The sequence below is a fragment of the Crotalus tigris genome, unplaced genomic scaffold (genome assembly GCF_016545835.1).
Source record: "Crotalus tigris isolate CLP2741 ecotype Arizona unplaced genomic scaffold, ASM1654583v1 scf7180000017764.6130737, whole genome shotgun sequence".
Lineage (NCBI taxonomy): Eukaryota > Metazoa > Chordata > Lepidosauria > Squamata > Viperidae > Crotalus > Crotalus tigris.
The window spans coordinates 4,495,246-4,509,254 of NW_024096618.1; the positions used below are offsets into that span (position 1 = coordinate 4,495,246).

The following is a 14,009-nucleotide window of genomic DNA, read 5'->3' on the forward strand; positions in this document are numbered from 1 at the left end:
TGCTAACTAAAATGAAACTTTCTAAACAATGTTTTAATTACTGCTTTTCTGAACAGAATAGAAATCAAATCATGGATTGATAAAATAAACAGTGATCATCTTTGGTTGCCAACAAACATCCATTATTTTTTTATATTTAGAGACTGCCACTCTCCCTCATATAACGACTTTATATCCCACCTTTATTATTTTTATGCATAGCTCAAGGCTTTACTCCTGCCAGTGAACTGTAGAGAAATGAATATACTTTTTTACTTTAAAATAAGTAAACAGCTACAAGTTCCAGTTATTCTTTAGAAGATAACCAACTTTGCTTGTTTAATGAAATACTGTAACTTACAAACAAGCAATATACAATAAAGCTTTCCATAGAGGTTTTGTAACAAGGAATTTTTTTTTTAAAAAACCCTCATTATCAGATAAACGTAGAGACAAATATTTCTGTACTTTGATATTTCCTTCCAGAGCTGCCCAGAACAACCGTGACCTGTTTATATACTACTAAACCTCTCATGTCTGTAATCTGTAACTGGGCAAAAGAGTGCATCATAGGACAACAATTTTTGAACCAAAATGTCTCAAATGGACTAACAGAATGTGTCCAAATTCCAAACCTATGACTCATGTGACATTAAACTTGCCAAATTTCTGGTCACTTTAGTGTTGCTATGCTACCATCCAGAGGTTCACTAGACCGATCCCATCCTAGTCTTCTGGAGACCAGGTAGACCAACCTTACCATCAGCTACTGAAGTGCAGCCACTCATGGTCAAGCCAACAGGAAGATGCTTACATTCCCTCTGCTTTTTTTGCCCTGAGTCATTCTGTTTTGATAAGATAAGGAAATATCTCTGAAATGACCCAACAGGTCATGGTTATCTAGTATACTAGGAAAACATGTCTGAATGAAATGGTGCATCATAGGGCAAAACATTTTCAACCAAGGTACCTGAAATGGGATTATTTACAGAATGTGCCCAAAATCCAGGACCCATGATTTCTGTGGAGTTGAAATCTGTCAAATTGTATAGAACATGACAAAAATCATAAAGCATTTTATGACATAATATAAAATGTTAGAAAACATTTTCTGTGGTCAAATCCTGATGCTTTACTGTGCTATACAATTCAACATCAGCTACTTTCAAGGCAGATACATCTCTGAATATTACTCTGAATTTTAAATAACTTTTCAAGTACACTAGAAACTCTTCCATTGTTGAATTAAGCCTGATCAAAATTGGTAAGATCATGAAAGTGGGATTCTGCTGATGGAAGACTGAGCCTGAAGCGTTATTTGGTCTAGACCAGGGGGTCTGCAACCTTGACAACTATGCTGGCTGAGGAATTCTGGGAGCTGAAATTCACAAGTCTTAAAGTTGTCAAAGTTGCAGACCCCTGGTCTAGCTTAGTTAGCTGACTAGCAAAAAGTTCATCTATTTTCTCTGTTTGGTTTCCTCTGTATAGCCTACAGAATACACCTAAGGCAATGTCATTTTTCCTCCTTTTATATTGACCCAAATGCATTTGAGATAGTTTTCATCATTGTTGTATTCTATTTCTGTTGAGATGTAGTTATTTCTTATATAGAGAGCAACTCCACCTCCTCTTTTATTTGGTCTGGTTTTTTTAAAATAATTTAAATCCCTCTAGCTGTGTGTTCCATTTGTGATGCCTACACTAATCCTCAAAGTTTAGGGAACAAACGGTGAACTTGAAGTACTAGTACACGAGGATAGGTATAATGTAGTTGACATTATAGAAACTTGATGGGACAAAACTCATGATTGGAATGTATTGATAGAAGGATACAAATTGTAGAAAAGAAACAGACCTAACAAAAGAGGAGAGGGAATTTCATTATATGTTAGAGATCACCACAGAGTTGCATAAAACTATGGATGGAAGCCTGCTAGAATGCTTATGGGTCAAGATAAAAGGAAAAAACAACAGCATTTTAACTGGAAAGTTGTCTCAGATTGTCAGGAAAAGTGGAACGTTGGTAGATCTCATATGATGCATTGGTTTATTATTTTACTGGTTGTATTGTAATCAGCTGTTTACAAAAATCAATAAATTAGCATAAAAATGCAAAAATCTCATTTCAGGATATTTATATTTTAACATGCTACATTAGCAGTACCTCATATATGTTCTGTAAGGGGATTTGTATTTAAGTGAAGGCACCTTTTCTTTTACATTAATGTTTGATGCTTTACTCAGATTAGTCATTCTGCATCTAGTAGCTTGAAGAAATAGATTTAAAATTTCTCTCAGGGTATAATCCAGAGAAAATAAAAATACAGTGTTTATGATTAAAAAAATATAGACTCTATGTGGTACTAAAATTTTGTTCATTTTTTTTTTATTTTTAAAATAGTGTACTGTCAAAAATATTCTGGATTAATTCTTGACCATTTATTCAAACTTTCCATTTCTGAACAATTATGCTGGAATACCAACATGACAGAGATTGAATACCCACGTAATATAATTAATCTTCAACATTAATAAATATGTAAATTTCCACAGACAAATGGAATAGTCAGGAAGCACTTACAGTATTTTCAGCTTCAACTGTCATTTCAATTACAGTGTGATTCCCTAAAACATCATTTCTACTTATCTGATAAGTTCTAAATTTTCTATAAAGCAACATTTTAAACAAAGTTCACAATTTTGCTGCTTAAATGGTCTGCAAATCTATGGAGTCTGACATTTCTACAGCTGATCCGCAAATCAAGATTTTACAGTGTTTTGCTACAATAATCTACATTAACTTTGCATTTGGAATCACATTTTAATTATGTAACAATTATAGATCTTGAGAATAAAACCCCAATATTATCATTTAAGGGCTTAGATCACAGCATACTTTTTGTTTTACTTTAGTGTGCTTTGGATAAATTTTCTGTCAAAAGATTCCAAAGGTACACAATGAACTCTAATCCCTCTGGTCCCAGTGCCAATTACAAAGAGGAGTCCTGCTGTAACAAAGGGAGGTCAAACTCACACTCTTCCAAGAGTGGATGTGAGAGAGTTCATGCAGATACTTGGGTGTGAGGAAAAATGGAATGATAACCACAGTTGATTATAATATATAATGTAGAAGGGGAAACTGAGTTGTTATCCCTTAAGAGGAAGGCTACATTCACAGTAGACAGGTTGGGGCAAGCTACATCTTATACCTAAATGTGTATGTATGAAACAGCAAATTTAAATAGCCCTGCATTTTAAGTTGCTTTGCTTACTTGAAAAGCCGCTGTGAACTTTCCCTTGAAGTTAATAAAACTCAACATTGATATTCTGGTGTCAGATTCAATCTGAAATCTAAGGCATATTTTCTAATTTAACACATGCTCCTTAACTTTAATATCAAATTGTATATACATATAGATAACTTAAAGAGCATATCAGTAAAAAGGCAGTATATTTTAGTCTCTGGCATGAAAAAATAAACTTCACGTTAAACTTTCCAAATCACATAAAATCATTAACTTGCAGAATGTATATTGTTTCTATAGTGACATTCTTGAAATATGGGGAAATCTTTAAAATGTTCATGATGTTGTCCTTTGGGAAATAGAGATTTCAAGTGTCAAAATAGTATTCACCAAGAAAAACTAATTCTTGGTGAATTCTTAATATTTGCAGATAATTCTATTCGAATCTTGGCAATAGACACTGTAGTATATATGGCATTTTACACTATTGAGCCATGCTGACAGCATGAAAAAAATAGAGTACAGGATTGAGAAGACAATACTTCTGAGTCATTATTTATGTAACAGCTAATGAAATCATGCATGAAAAATGAAATGCTACATAACTTTATGTTTTAAAAATGCATTTTTCACAGATTGCTAACAAATGCAGTGTTGCGGTTAAAAAATTAAATTTCAAATTACGAAGATCAAGTCATTACTGATTGAACAAAACTGGATATAAGCTAACATCCCAAATATAGGAAACGAGGCACTGGTTTAGCAAATTTTGGAACAAAATAAAAAAGTCATCATAAAATATGATAAAAAGGAATGCTGTCACTTTGTTGCTGACTTTGTGCTATCAAGATGCCAACCTTTTCCTAAGGTTTCAGCCTGAAGCATTGGAGATTGCTGAAGGAACATAGGAATCAATCATTTCATTGCATTAAAAGATATACAGATAGATCAATAGATATATTTCAGTTCCTCTTATAATGAACCACAGGCATCATGTTGACTGGTTGTTATTATATCATGTTCAGAATTATTTGTCACTGGATTGGTTCTACATAATTTGCAGGATAGAGCCCAACTTGTCCATTGTCCAGACGACCTTTGCACCATCCTTGTTCATCTTCATCTTCTATTTTAGTTAGCTCTTCTCCTATGGGAGAGAAAAAGGTAAACTGATGTCATATATATCAGAATGTGAATAAATGTTGTCTTTCTATAGCAGTTACAGTATTCACTATTTCTACTAGTAAATTATAGGAAAATTACATTGATCCCTTAATTTCCCCAAGCTCTATTCAAGAAGCAGATTAACAACGTGAAGAAAAAAAACCAAATACAAAATATAATTGGATATTAATCTAATAGCAGCTGGGATAAGACATCTACAATGGTTTTACAATAGAGTCATTCATCAGCTAGCATTTAAAACCTAATAGTCCACTTTTTTAACCTGCTTTTTAAATATAATTCTTCCTTATTAGAAGTATTCAAGATTGTTTTGGGGTAGGGATAGGGGGTTGTGCCTTTGAGCCATTATTGCCCTCTGTCAATTGTCTGGATAAATCTCTACCATTTTCTTGATAACATTTTCAGAAATGGTTTGCCCTGGCTTTTTTTTACAGGACAAGAAGGACTAGCCCAGTAGTGGCAAACCTATGGCACGAGTGCCAGAAGCAGTACTCAAGAGTCCTCTCTGTGGGCACGCGCGCTGCGCCCCCAGTCCTAGGCCTTCAGCTGGGTTTTGTAAAACCTTTTCGCTTTAGGCCTCCGCCGCCGTGCAAAAAAAAAAAAAAGGTTCAATCAATCAAATTCAACTTCTCACGGGAAAAAAAAATCTTGCAAAGTTGGAATTGATTAATTGAACTTTTTACTCCACCCAGTCTGCCGTTACCACCACAGCCACGCCCACCCAATGGACCACACCCACCCAATGGGCCACACCCACTCAGCACTCAACGATGCATAAGTGGGTTTTGGGTTGCAGTTTGGGCACTCAGTCTCTAAAAGGTTTGCCATCACTGGACTAGCCCAAAGTCACCCAGCTGGCTTCATGCTTAAGACAGGACTAGAAATCACAATCTGCTGGTTTCTAGTCTGGTTTCTTAAATTATTATACCAAACTGGCTCTCCTTCCAACATTAACACTATTTTTATAATATTCTCTTATTATCGAATATGCTGTCATGGTTCCAACAGATGAAACTCTTCAAAGAACTTCGAGGTATTGTTTACCTTAAAGAATCTTTATGGGAGTAGCATAACTTCGGCACTAATATAGTTGAAACCAAAAACTGGATTCCCCTCCCCTGAGCACATAGTATCAAAGCACAATTCCCTCCTCCAATTAATAGTCATAAACCACATTCTCCAATTAGCTTGAAATGCAGGCTTTCCCTCTTGTTCTGCAACCTGACAATTCTTATCATCTCTTATTTCAGCCTCTGAATTCATACATTAGTACAATATTGTTATGTCTAACTAACTCCCACCACATTCCGCCTTCTCCCCCAGAGCATCTAATTCTAAGAGTAAAGCATAAGAAAGAAAAAGGCTGCATCTTCATATGTTGTCAAAGCAAGAACATCCAATGTTAGCAGCGTTGACATATACAGTACATTGCAATGCTTTATGCTTATCAAGTGAAGTAAAGCAGGAAATCTTTTTTATTGCTTCTAAACAGAACTATATTTTTCCTCTATTGCTATTATTTAAAAACAGTAAGTGATTTTTTTATATTACAAAGTGAGATTTGGCTGAAGTGCCCTTGGAGGCAAATGCTGTGGCATTTGCAAACCGAGACTGAGATGTTTATGTGATTTAGACCAAGTTTGGTTAAAGGGGAAGCTGTTAATAGCATATTGGGTCATAAGAGGGATATAACATCTTTATTATTCTACTTTGTTCCACCTGAAAAAAAAGTTGGTTGAGTGCCATCTTTTTCCAAAACAAAACTATGAAAATAGCGGGCTATTGCCATTTTAGGTCTTATGGCACATTTCCAGAATGTGCAGAATCTGTCTGTTAACAATCATTCCTATGGTGGCAACTCATTTTAATTGTTAAAGAATAAATATGGTCTTAAGATTTTTGAAATATCCCTTCTTTTCTCAAAAAAGAAATTGGGATTCCTTTTCCACTTCAGTTAAAAAGAGGAAAAATTCAATGAAGGAAAATGGACAGGTGCCCGACAAAGCAAATAGTAGTTATTTTACCTTCCCATGTAATAAACAAATGCCTGATTCCAAAGAGAATCAATCAGTCGGTAGTCTTAATTTTAAAGCGATGAGTTATTATTTTATTTTACTAAAACAACCAAAAGGTTTTTAAAAAAAGACAAGGACAAATTACTCCTGAAAATGTTGCCAAGAAAATGTCAGGGAGTAGTTTAGGCAGCCCCCAGGAGTCAAGGCTGGCTCAAAGCCAGTAGTAGTAGTAGTAGTAGTAGTAGTAGTAGTAGTAGTAATTATTCATATTCATTTTTACAAATGGTATTGCCGTATTCATTTTTACAACCACAACAATTATCATATGACAAATGTATATACTGCTGCTTTTTACAAATGCAGAAATTTTAATGGGAAGAGGGGTTAATTTCTCTCTCAATTTCTAAAAGAACCTCAAAAATTCTAAAATGCAAACAGACCAGCATTTTCCACATAACACAGCCCAGACTTAACAACTGTTGATAAGGAAAAAAAAACAGTCTGGATAGTGGATCTTGTAGTACCTGAAGACAGCAGAATATGACAGAAGGAACTGGAAAAAGATAGCAAAGTACAGTGACCTGGAAATAGAAGTAGATTTACTGTGGCAAAAGAAAGCAAAGACAGTACCAAGTGACGCCCTGGGTGCGATTTTAAAACATCTGGAGATCCATTTGAACGTCAGCAACATTGACAAAATCCCCATCAGTCGCTTACAAAAGTCATCTTTACTTGGAGCAATTTACACCCTGCAACGATACCTTTAACACCATCAAAAAACACTGCCTACTCCGGGTTGTTGGGAAGGACTCTATAAGTGAATAAAAATGCCAAATTCAGTCTAAATATTTGGCTTACTGTGCAACCAACCATCATAACAATACGGCCATATTTATTTTTAGATACATGAATTCTCATGTGTGTATACATTAGCACTTTGTACAAGCAAACGGCCTACAAATTTTGAGTGGGAAGGCTACTTTCTCTTTACCAGTTGATTTCTAAAAGCACCACAAATGTTCCAAAATGCCGACACATCATAGATCTACAGTTTCCTGCCATTTCCTAGGGGAGAAAAATAATTAATATGACGGAATAGGACGTACCAATCTTAAAGCTCAATTCATCATGCTCTTGGCCTTCATAATCATAGAGGGCTCGTACTCTCACTTCCACTGTAGGGGAAACATCTTCATCGAATGGATTAGATTCTCCTTGGGCATCATTGGATGAAAACGGATTATTTGTTTCTTCATCAGACCATTCAGATGTCAAACTCTGGTTTTTCTCATAGCTGCTAACACTAAACACAAAAGAGTAAATTATTTTAGCTTGATTTAGCTGAACTGTTGGGCAAGAGCTGTAAATATGCCACTATTGCAGCCAACAAAGGCTCCTATTTAATCATGATATGTTTTGTTATGTCAAACAACCAGAGCAAAGTCAGTATTAACAGCACACTGAGAAGCGTAAAGAGTGTGTGTATAAGCTATTAACCAGCAGTTCAACATCAACACTAGAAAGATAATTCATTTAAAGAAAAATGTTACGTGGTAAAGAGAGATTCCTAAGGGAACATATCCAAATGAATACAGCCAGTGGAAAAATTCCAGCAATGGTTTCAAAGCACATTACCAGAGATCACGTCTGTGGAATCAGTGAAGAAAAACCAATCCGAAAATAAAACAGTAGGAGAGCACCGGTAGGTTAGTCAAGTCTGCAAAAGGTATGTAACCTCTGAGCGAGGACTTCATGCACACAATGGTTTTGAAGAAACCCAGAGTTGGAAACCCTGGATAGAGAAGTGTAAGCAAGAAAAACAAGTTGAGAGCAGTCTTTCACCAACTTTTTGATTTTATTGTCCTCCTTTTCACTGACAGTACTTCCAGAATCTTCTTCATCTTCAAAGGGATTGTAACTTGGCTGTACTGACTGCACTGTGTTACTCGGGACACTAACGTTGCTATTTGGGAGAAAAAAAGGATTAAGGTGACCCCATCATTTCAGGGAGCCAACATATATAAACAGGTAGTAGCAGAAATGTACGTTCATTTATTTCTTCTATTTTATTATTTTAAAAAAATCTTTATTTAAAGATAAAAGCTAATTGTTCCACGTTAGCACGTCTCTTCCTCAATCTTCCTTCTAAGATGGATGTTTTTAATTCATTTCAGAAAAGGTTTTGTTCAGCTACAATAGTTTATTAAAAAGTAAATCCAATCCAATTTAGACATTGGTAGACAGTGAACAATGAATGTTTCCAACTGTAATAACTAATATAAAAGTAAATCTGATAAGCAATAAAAATGAAGAGCTGCTTCAGAGTTTGTGGGTATAAGTACAATTACCAGCAACCAGAAAAGGCCCATTCCCCAGGCCTTATCATTTATAATGTAAATGGAGCCAATTATTTGGCTAATTTCATGCCAAGAACGACAGTTAACTAAATTTAGCATTATTATAATAATACCTTTTGGATCTTTTGAAAACAAGTATTTGAAAACATTTCAAAGTAGCATATTAATGTGGTACTCATTTTGCAAAGTTCCTATTGATTTAACAGGTCTTAACTCTGCCTAGGAAAACAGTGTATCTCCAAGGAAGTTAAGAGAGAAAAGCACTCGGTAGTTGAACACCTATCATAATACAATTAGAATCACAGGGCTGGAAAAGACCTTGGAGGTCTTCTAGTCTGCTCCTGCATTGCTATTCCATTGGTTCTCTCACTGTCAGGAAATTTCTTCTTAGTTACAGGTAGGATCTCTCTTTAACGAGCTTCCAACCGTTGCTTCTTGTCGTAAGAGAATAAAATGAAACTGAAGAAACCAGATTTAAATGAGACTTTTATATTGAAGAAGCACTGCTTGTTAAATACATTATTCATGTATCAGGAGACTTTTCAACATATGCTGATGTACTAAAGACAGCACAAAATCCCAAGGCATTTAAGAGCATAAACAAAGCTTTGAGGTCCTGTATTCTGTAAGGCATTTATATCAGAAACACTCCCATTGTTATGAAAGCTAAGCAAGCACCTAAACTTTAACGGGCCACACATTGATTGGAAACAACTTATTCATCAGAGATATAGGTAAATTACATTTCCCTAAACCCTGGAAAAAATTCTATATATTGGCAACATCTGGAATGAATATCAGGAGTTACAGAAATTTCGGTGGTTGCGCCTATGACTGCAGGGCAGCCACTCAGAGATAAGTGATTTTAAGACACATGGTGCCATCCCTAAGTACAAGAGATGGCAATTGTTCCTTAATGTTAACCCAGTACAGGCAGTCCTCGACTTACAGCCACAACTGAGCCCAAAATTTCTGTGGTGAAGTGAGTTCTGCCCCATTTTACGGCATTTCTTGCCCTAGTTATTAAGTGAATCACTACAGTTGTTAAGTTATTGACATGGTTAAGTGAATCTAGCTACCCGGTTGACTTTGCTTGTCAGAAGGTCCCAGAATGGGATCACATGACCCCGGGACACACTGCAACCGTCATAAATACGAGTCAGCTGCCAAGCATCTGAATTTTGATCATGAGACCCTGGGGATGCTGCAATAGTCGTAAGTATGAAAAACAGCCATAAGTCACTTTTTTTCAGTCCCGTTCTAACTTCTGAACAGTCACTAAATGAACTGTTGTAAGTTGAGGACTACCTGTATTAAATCCTCAGTTCTATTTATTATATAACTGGCTCAAGGTTGACTCAGCCTTCCATCCTTCCGGGGTAGGTAAAATGAGGACCCAGATTGTTGGGGGCAATGTAAATATATATATACGTTGCTTAGAGAGTGCTTGCACTTAAAGCGGTATATAAGTCTCATAAATAAATAAATAAACAAACATAGGCATTGACCAATAGTCCTTTCTAATTCACGAAATAGATAATTGAAAATGAAAATAGGTCCATACCTTGTTTATGTTAATAAAAGGAAACCAAAAGCACCTTGAAAAAGAATCCCGCCCCCAAACTACAGTGCTAAGTAATATTTTTGGCCTAGAGAGGCTTACAGTTTGCATGTGCATTGCCCAGGGGCCACGGGCAGGTTAATGATAGAGCACCAGAAAATGGTGTGTGTGTGTGGGGGGGGGTGTATGTCATGATTTTTGGAGAAGGTGAAATTTTAAGATGCATTTCACCTTTTAAAATCCCTTATTCTACCCGGATCATCAGAGTTATGTTACTCTGGTAACTTTGCTGCTACCCCCTCCTAATCACAATTGTAATTTAAAAAATATTTAAATTGGGAATTATCAAAAGTCCCAAACTGACTTTACAGTAAAGAGACTTACAGGCTCTTCGACTTTTTTGGGGGGGGGGGCTTGGGCATACAGTGGTACATGAGAATAATGGCCCCTAAATTTCCCCTACACAAGTCTATCATTTTGCACAGATGGACATAACATTAGAAGATATAATAATTAATTAATGTAGAAAACTCAAGCATTTCCAAAAAACTGAATCTGGGGCTATAAAGCCTGGGTAAAAGCTATGTTTGGCAAGATATAGTGTACTACTGTTCATCCACCACTAATCTGACAGAGTATAGAAATAATTTTCCTTTGTCTACAGTTAGACCCCTATTACAGCTGTTGTCTCTTTTGTGCATTCTTGGCTATAAATCATACTTGTAATAGTGCCACAAAGTTTAACACATGTCCATGTAATCTTATTTCCCATTTTTCCTTGAGATAGTGGGACTTCCAATTGATCTATTTCTAAAATATTCTAAGTATTTGCACATCCCGATTTGAAACTTGAGTAAATAAAATTACAAAAATAATCTACCTGCTATTTTTGTTATGCTGCGACTGCTGATCTCCTGTTTGGTTAATACTGGTCAAAGTCACACCATCCGTTGCCTTTTTTTTCTCCCTTCTACTTAGAGTACGGTTCAGATCAGCTGACCAGTCCTATTTACAATGAACCACAAAAACGTTTGAAGAAATTTGTTATCAGAGAACATCAGCCCACACTGGTTTGGAGGTCTCCATTATATCTAAAAACAACATGATAAGATCTACAAAGCTAGGACAAAAGCCCTTCATAATTCCAGTCCTGTTTTTAACTATAGATGAATGTCCTTTATTGCGAAAGCTCCTAAAGAGAAGTAACTTACTAATATTACAATGCAACAAAATGAGTTTGAAATATTTCCCTTGGCCCAAAATCACCCCCACCCAGTAGGAAAGATCCTCTTTGTTAAGATTATCATAGACAAAAGAGGTAACATATTTTGCCTCTTTAAGCAGAAGTTCAATTTAAGTACTCATTTTAATTGTGCCTAGTACAATGCAATCTTTGTTTCCAAATTTCTAGCTTACTTAGTTTGATCGTGCCCCAATGCTTTTCTACATTTCTTTCATATTATCTTAAGCTCCATCCTGTACTCAAATTTTCTCCTTTAAAACATACATACAGAACATGAAAGAAATAGTATTCCCTTAACATAATTGGTATGCACTGAACTATATATGCAAAACCAAGGACTCAAGGTTCAAAATGATCTCTGGCATTTAGTATAATTTAAGATTAGGCATATAAAATGTTTATTTGTACACCTTTTGACCTGACATGCCTGTATCAGAGCTTTTTCAAAGGACAGTGGCAGAGGAGTTAGTTCCTGTCTGTTTTTTTTAGGGACAGATGGCTGATTTTGGTCTTTAATGTCTTAAATCATAATCCAATCTTATGATTTGGAAAGCCTGCAACTAAACTTAAGTAAGTAAGTGTATATGAAATAAAAAATAACAGAAGGAAATTGAAAAAGTATACCTAAAATGAAGTATGATGCAAAGAGGTTTCATAGTGTTTTATGAAGTTTAAATAAGAAAATTAAAATATTGTTCTACGTAAAGTTAACACTTACTTCATCCTTGTTGCATGAAAAGCAAATAAAATGATTGTTAGGAAAAATGATATTTTATTGTAACTCATTTTAAAACTTTTATCTGTTTTTACAAAAGCTTGCTGTTTATGACATTTGAAATAAATGGCAAAATGCAAACATTAAAAAGTACAACACATGAGATTAAAAGTTATGTTATCACACTTGTAGCAAATGCAATAGTATATTAATACTTCACAATTAGATGAAACACAAAACACATTTATTTATTTACAATTTATCATATGCCTACTAATTAGAATTAAAAATTAGTGCTGTATGCTGAATTTTATCAATAATCAACAATTAATATTATACCCAATTTATTTTGCATACCATTTTATTAATATCCTCTGCTCAAGTGTATCGCCTCAATCAAATTCTAGATAATCCCACAGCAAATTTAAGACTGTGGCCTAATTTTGCTGATATCACCAAGCAGACAGCACTAAAAAAAACCCACTCTATTTATCTGTCAAAATCTCCAGAATTTAAGACAATCTTCTTACCTTCAAAAGCAGCATCAGACAAACAAAATCTTTAAATATACATAAATATCTTGTACACTGTTCAGCTTTTGTACACCCGGGGTGATTCTTTCTGCCCCCCAAAATAAACATGTGCTTATAGTATATAAAATAGTAGCGTGAAGTATCATTCATATCAACTTTGAATCCTGGAAACTTCAAGGCTGTGTTTTTTTTTATGTATTTGTGTATTTTAGATTTGTTGAAGCCACTCAATTCCAAAAAGAATCTGGGCAGCTTACTGTGCATAGTATCTTGTACATGTATGTAGTCCTCTGCTTAAGACAGCAAAAGGAACAGGAATTGCTGTCACTAAGCAACGCTGTCATAAAGTGCAACAACACGTGACTGCATTGCTCATAGTGATGGTCTTTTCCAATTCTATGATTCTGCCTCCACTGCCGCCTGCTGTGATATTTTTTTATTTCAAAAACCTATACCATGAAGTTTCCTAAAAGTCTCCCTTCCTAAAATTGACCAGGACCAATCCTGCTTATATTTTCAAGATCAATCAAATCAGCTAAGCTATGCAAATTACATTTACCAAAGCTTTAATTAAAAACAGTCTCCCTATTTTGCTTCCTGTATTTATAGTACTGGGGAAGAATATGTATTCTTCCTTCAGTTAGGCACATCTATGCTGTTTTTCAAGAACAAAAAGAAGACATTTCTTCTCTTATAAGCTTTACGAGAGAAACTTCAAGCAACTGCAGGAAGGACCACAAGCCAAGTGAAGCCTTTACCTCAAACTGGGGCCAATTCATAGACATGCCAGGTCCATGATTAGCTCTGAACCACCTTAGATCTTCAACAGCATCCGCTGCTTTAATGCTCTGCTCCATGTCCCGATAAATATTTGTATAGCTGCAAGGAGAATATTTTTACAAATCATTACTGATCCAGTTAGAAGAATAGGGCAATCATTAGTTTGCTTAAGGATCATTTTAGAATATTCATATGAATATGTATATGAAAATACAAATGCAAATAAAATTGTATTTATTTGGTATTAGAAAAAGTAGCGAGATTTCCTTATTCATACGTACTCATATGTATGAATAAGGAAATCTCGCTACTTTTTCTAATACCAAATAAATATAATTTATATGAAAAAAACCTGAACCGACATGCCAAGCCAAAAATAAAATACATCTAATTAAA

General features: G+C 35.1%; 1 protein-coding gene across 4 annotated transcripts in view; it reads right to left on the reverse strand.

Annotated features, from left to right (window-relative positions):
• Window positions 1-2,337: 2,337 nt before the first annotated feature.
• The window catches only part of PACSIN2 (protein kinase C and casein kinase substrate in neurons 2), a 52,576-nt gene continuing 40,904 nt past the window's right edge, over window positions 2,338-14,009 (reverse strand). Inside the window, exons 8-13 of one of the 4 annotated variants that reach the window (XM_039341306.1) lie at window positions 13,592-13,712; window positions 12,304-12,309; window positions 11,223-11,347; window positions 8,271-8,387; window positions 7,531-7,727; window positions 2,338-4,371 (exon numbers count right to left, since the gene is read on the reverse strand). In XM_039341306.1, the coding sequence (XP_039197240.1) occupies window positions 4,259-4,371; window positions 7,531-7,727; window positions 8,271-8,387; window positions 11,223-11,347; window positions 12,304-12,309; window positions 13,592-13,712 (679 nt within the window). In that variant the 3' untranslated portion in view covers window positions 2,338-4,258. The remainder of the gene's footprint in view (window positions 4,372-7,530; window positions 7,728-8,270; window positions 8,388-11,222; window positions 11,348-12,303; window positions 12,310-13,591; window positions 13,713-14,009) is intronic. The other 3 variants (XM_039341309.1, XM_039341307.1, XM_039341310.1) reach the window with 3 other exon arrangements.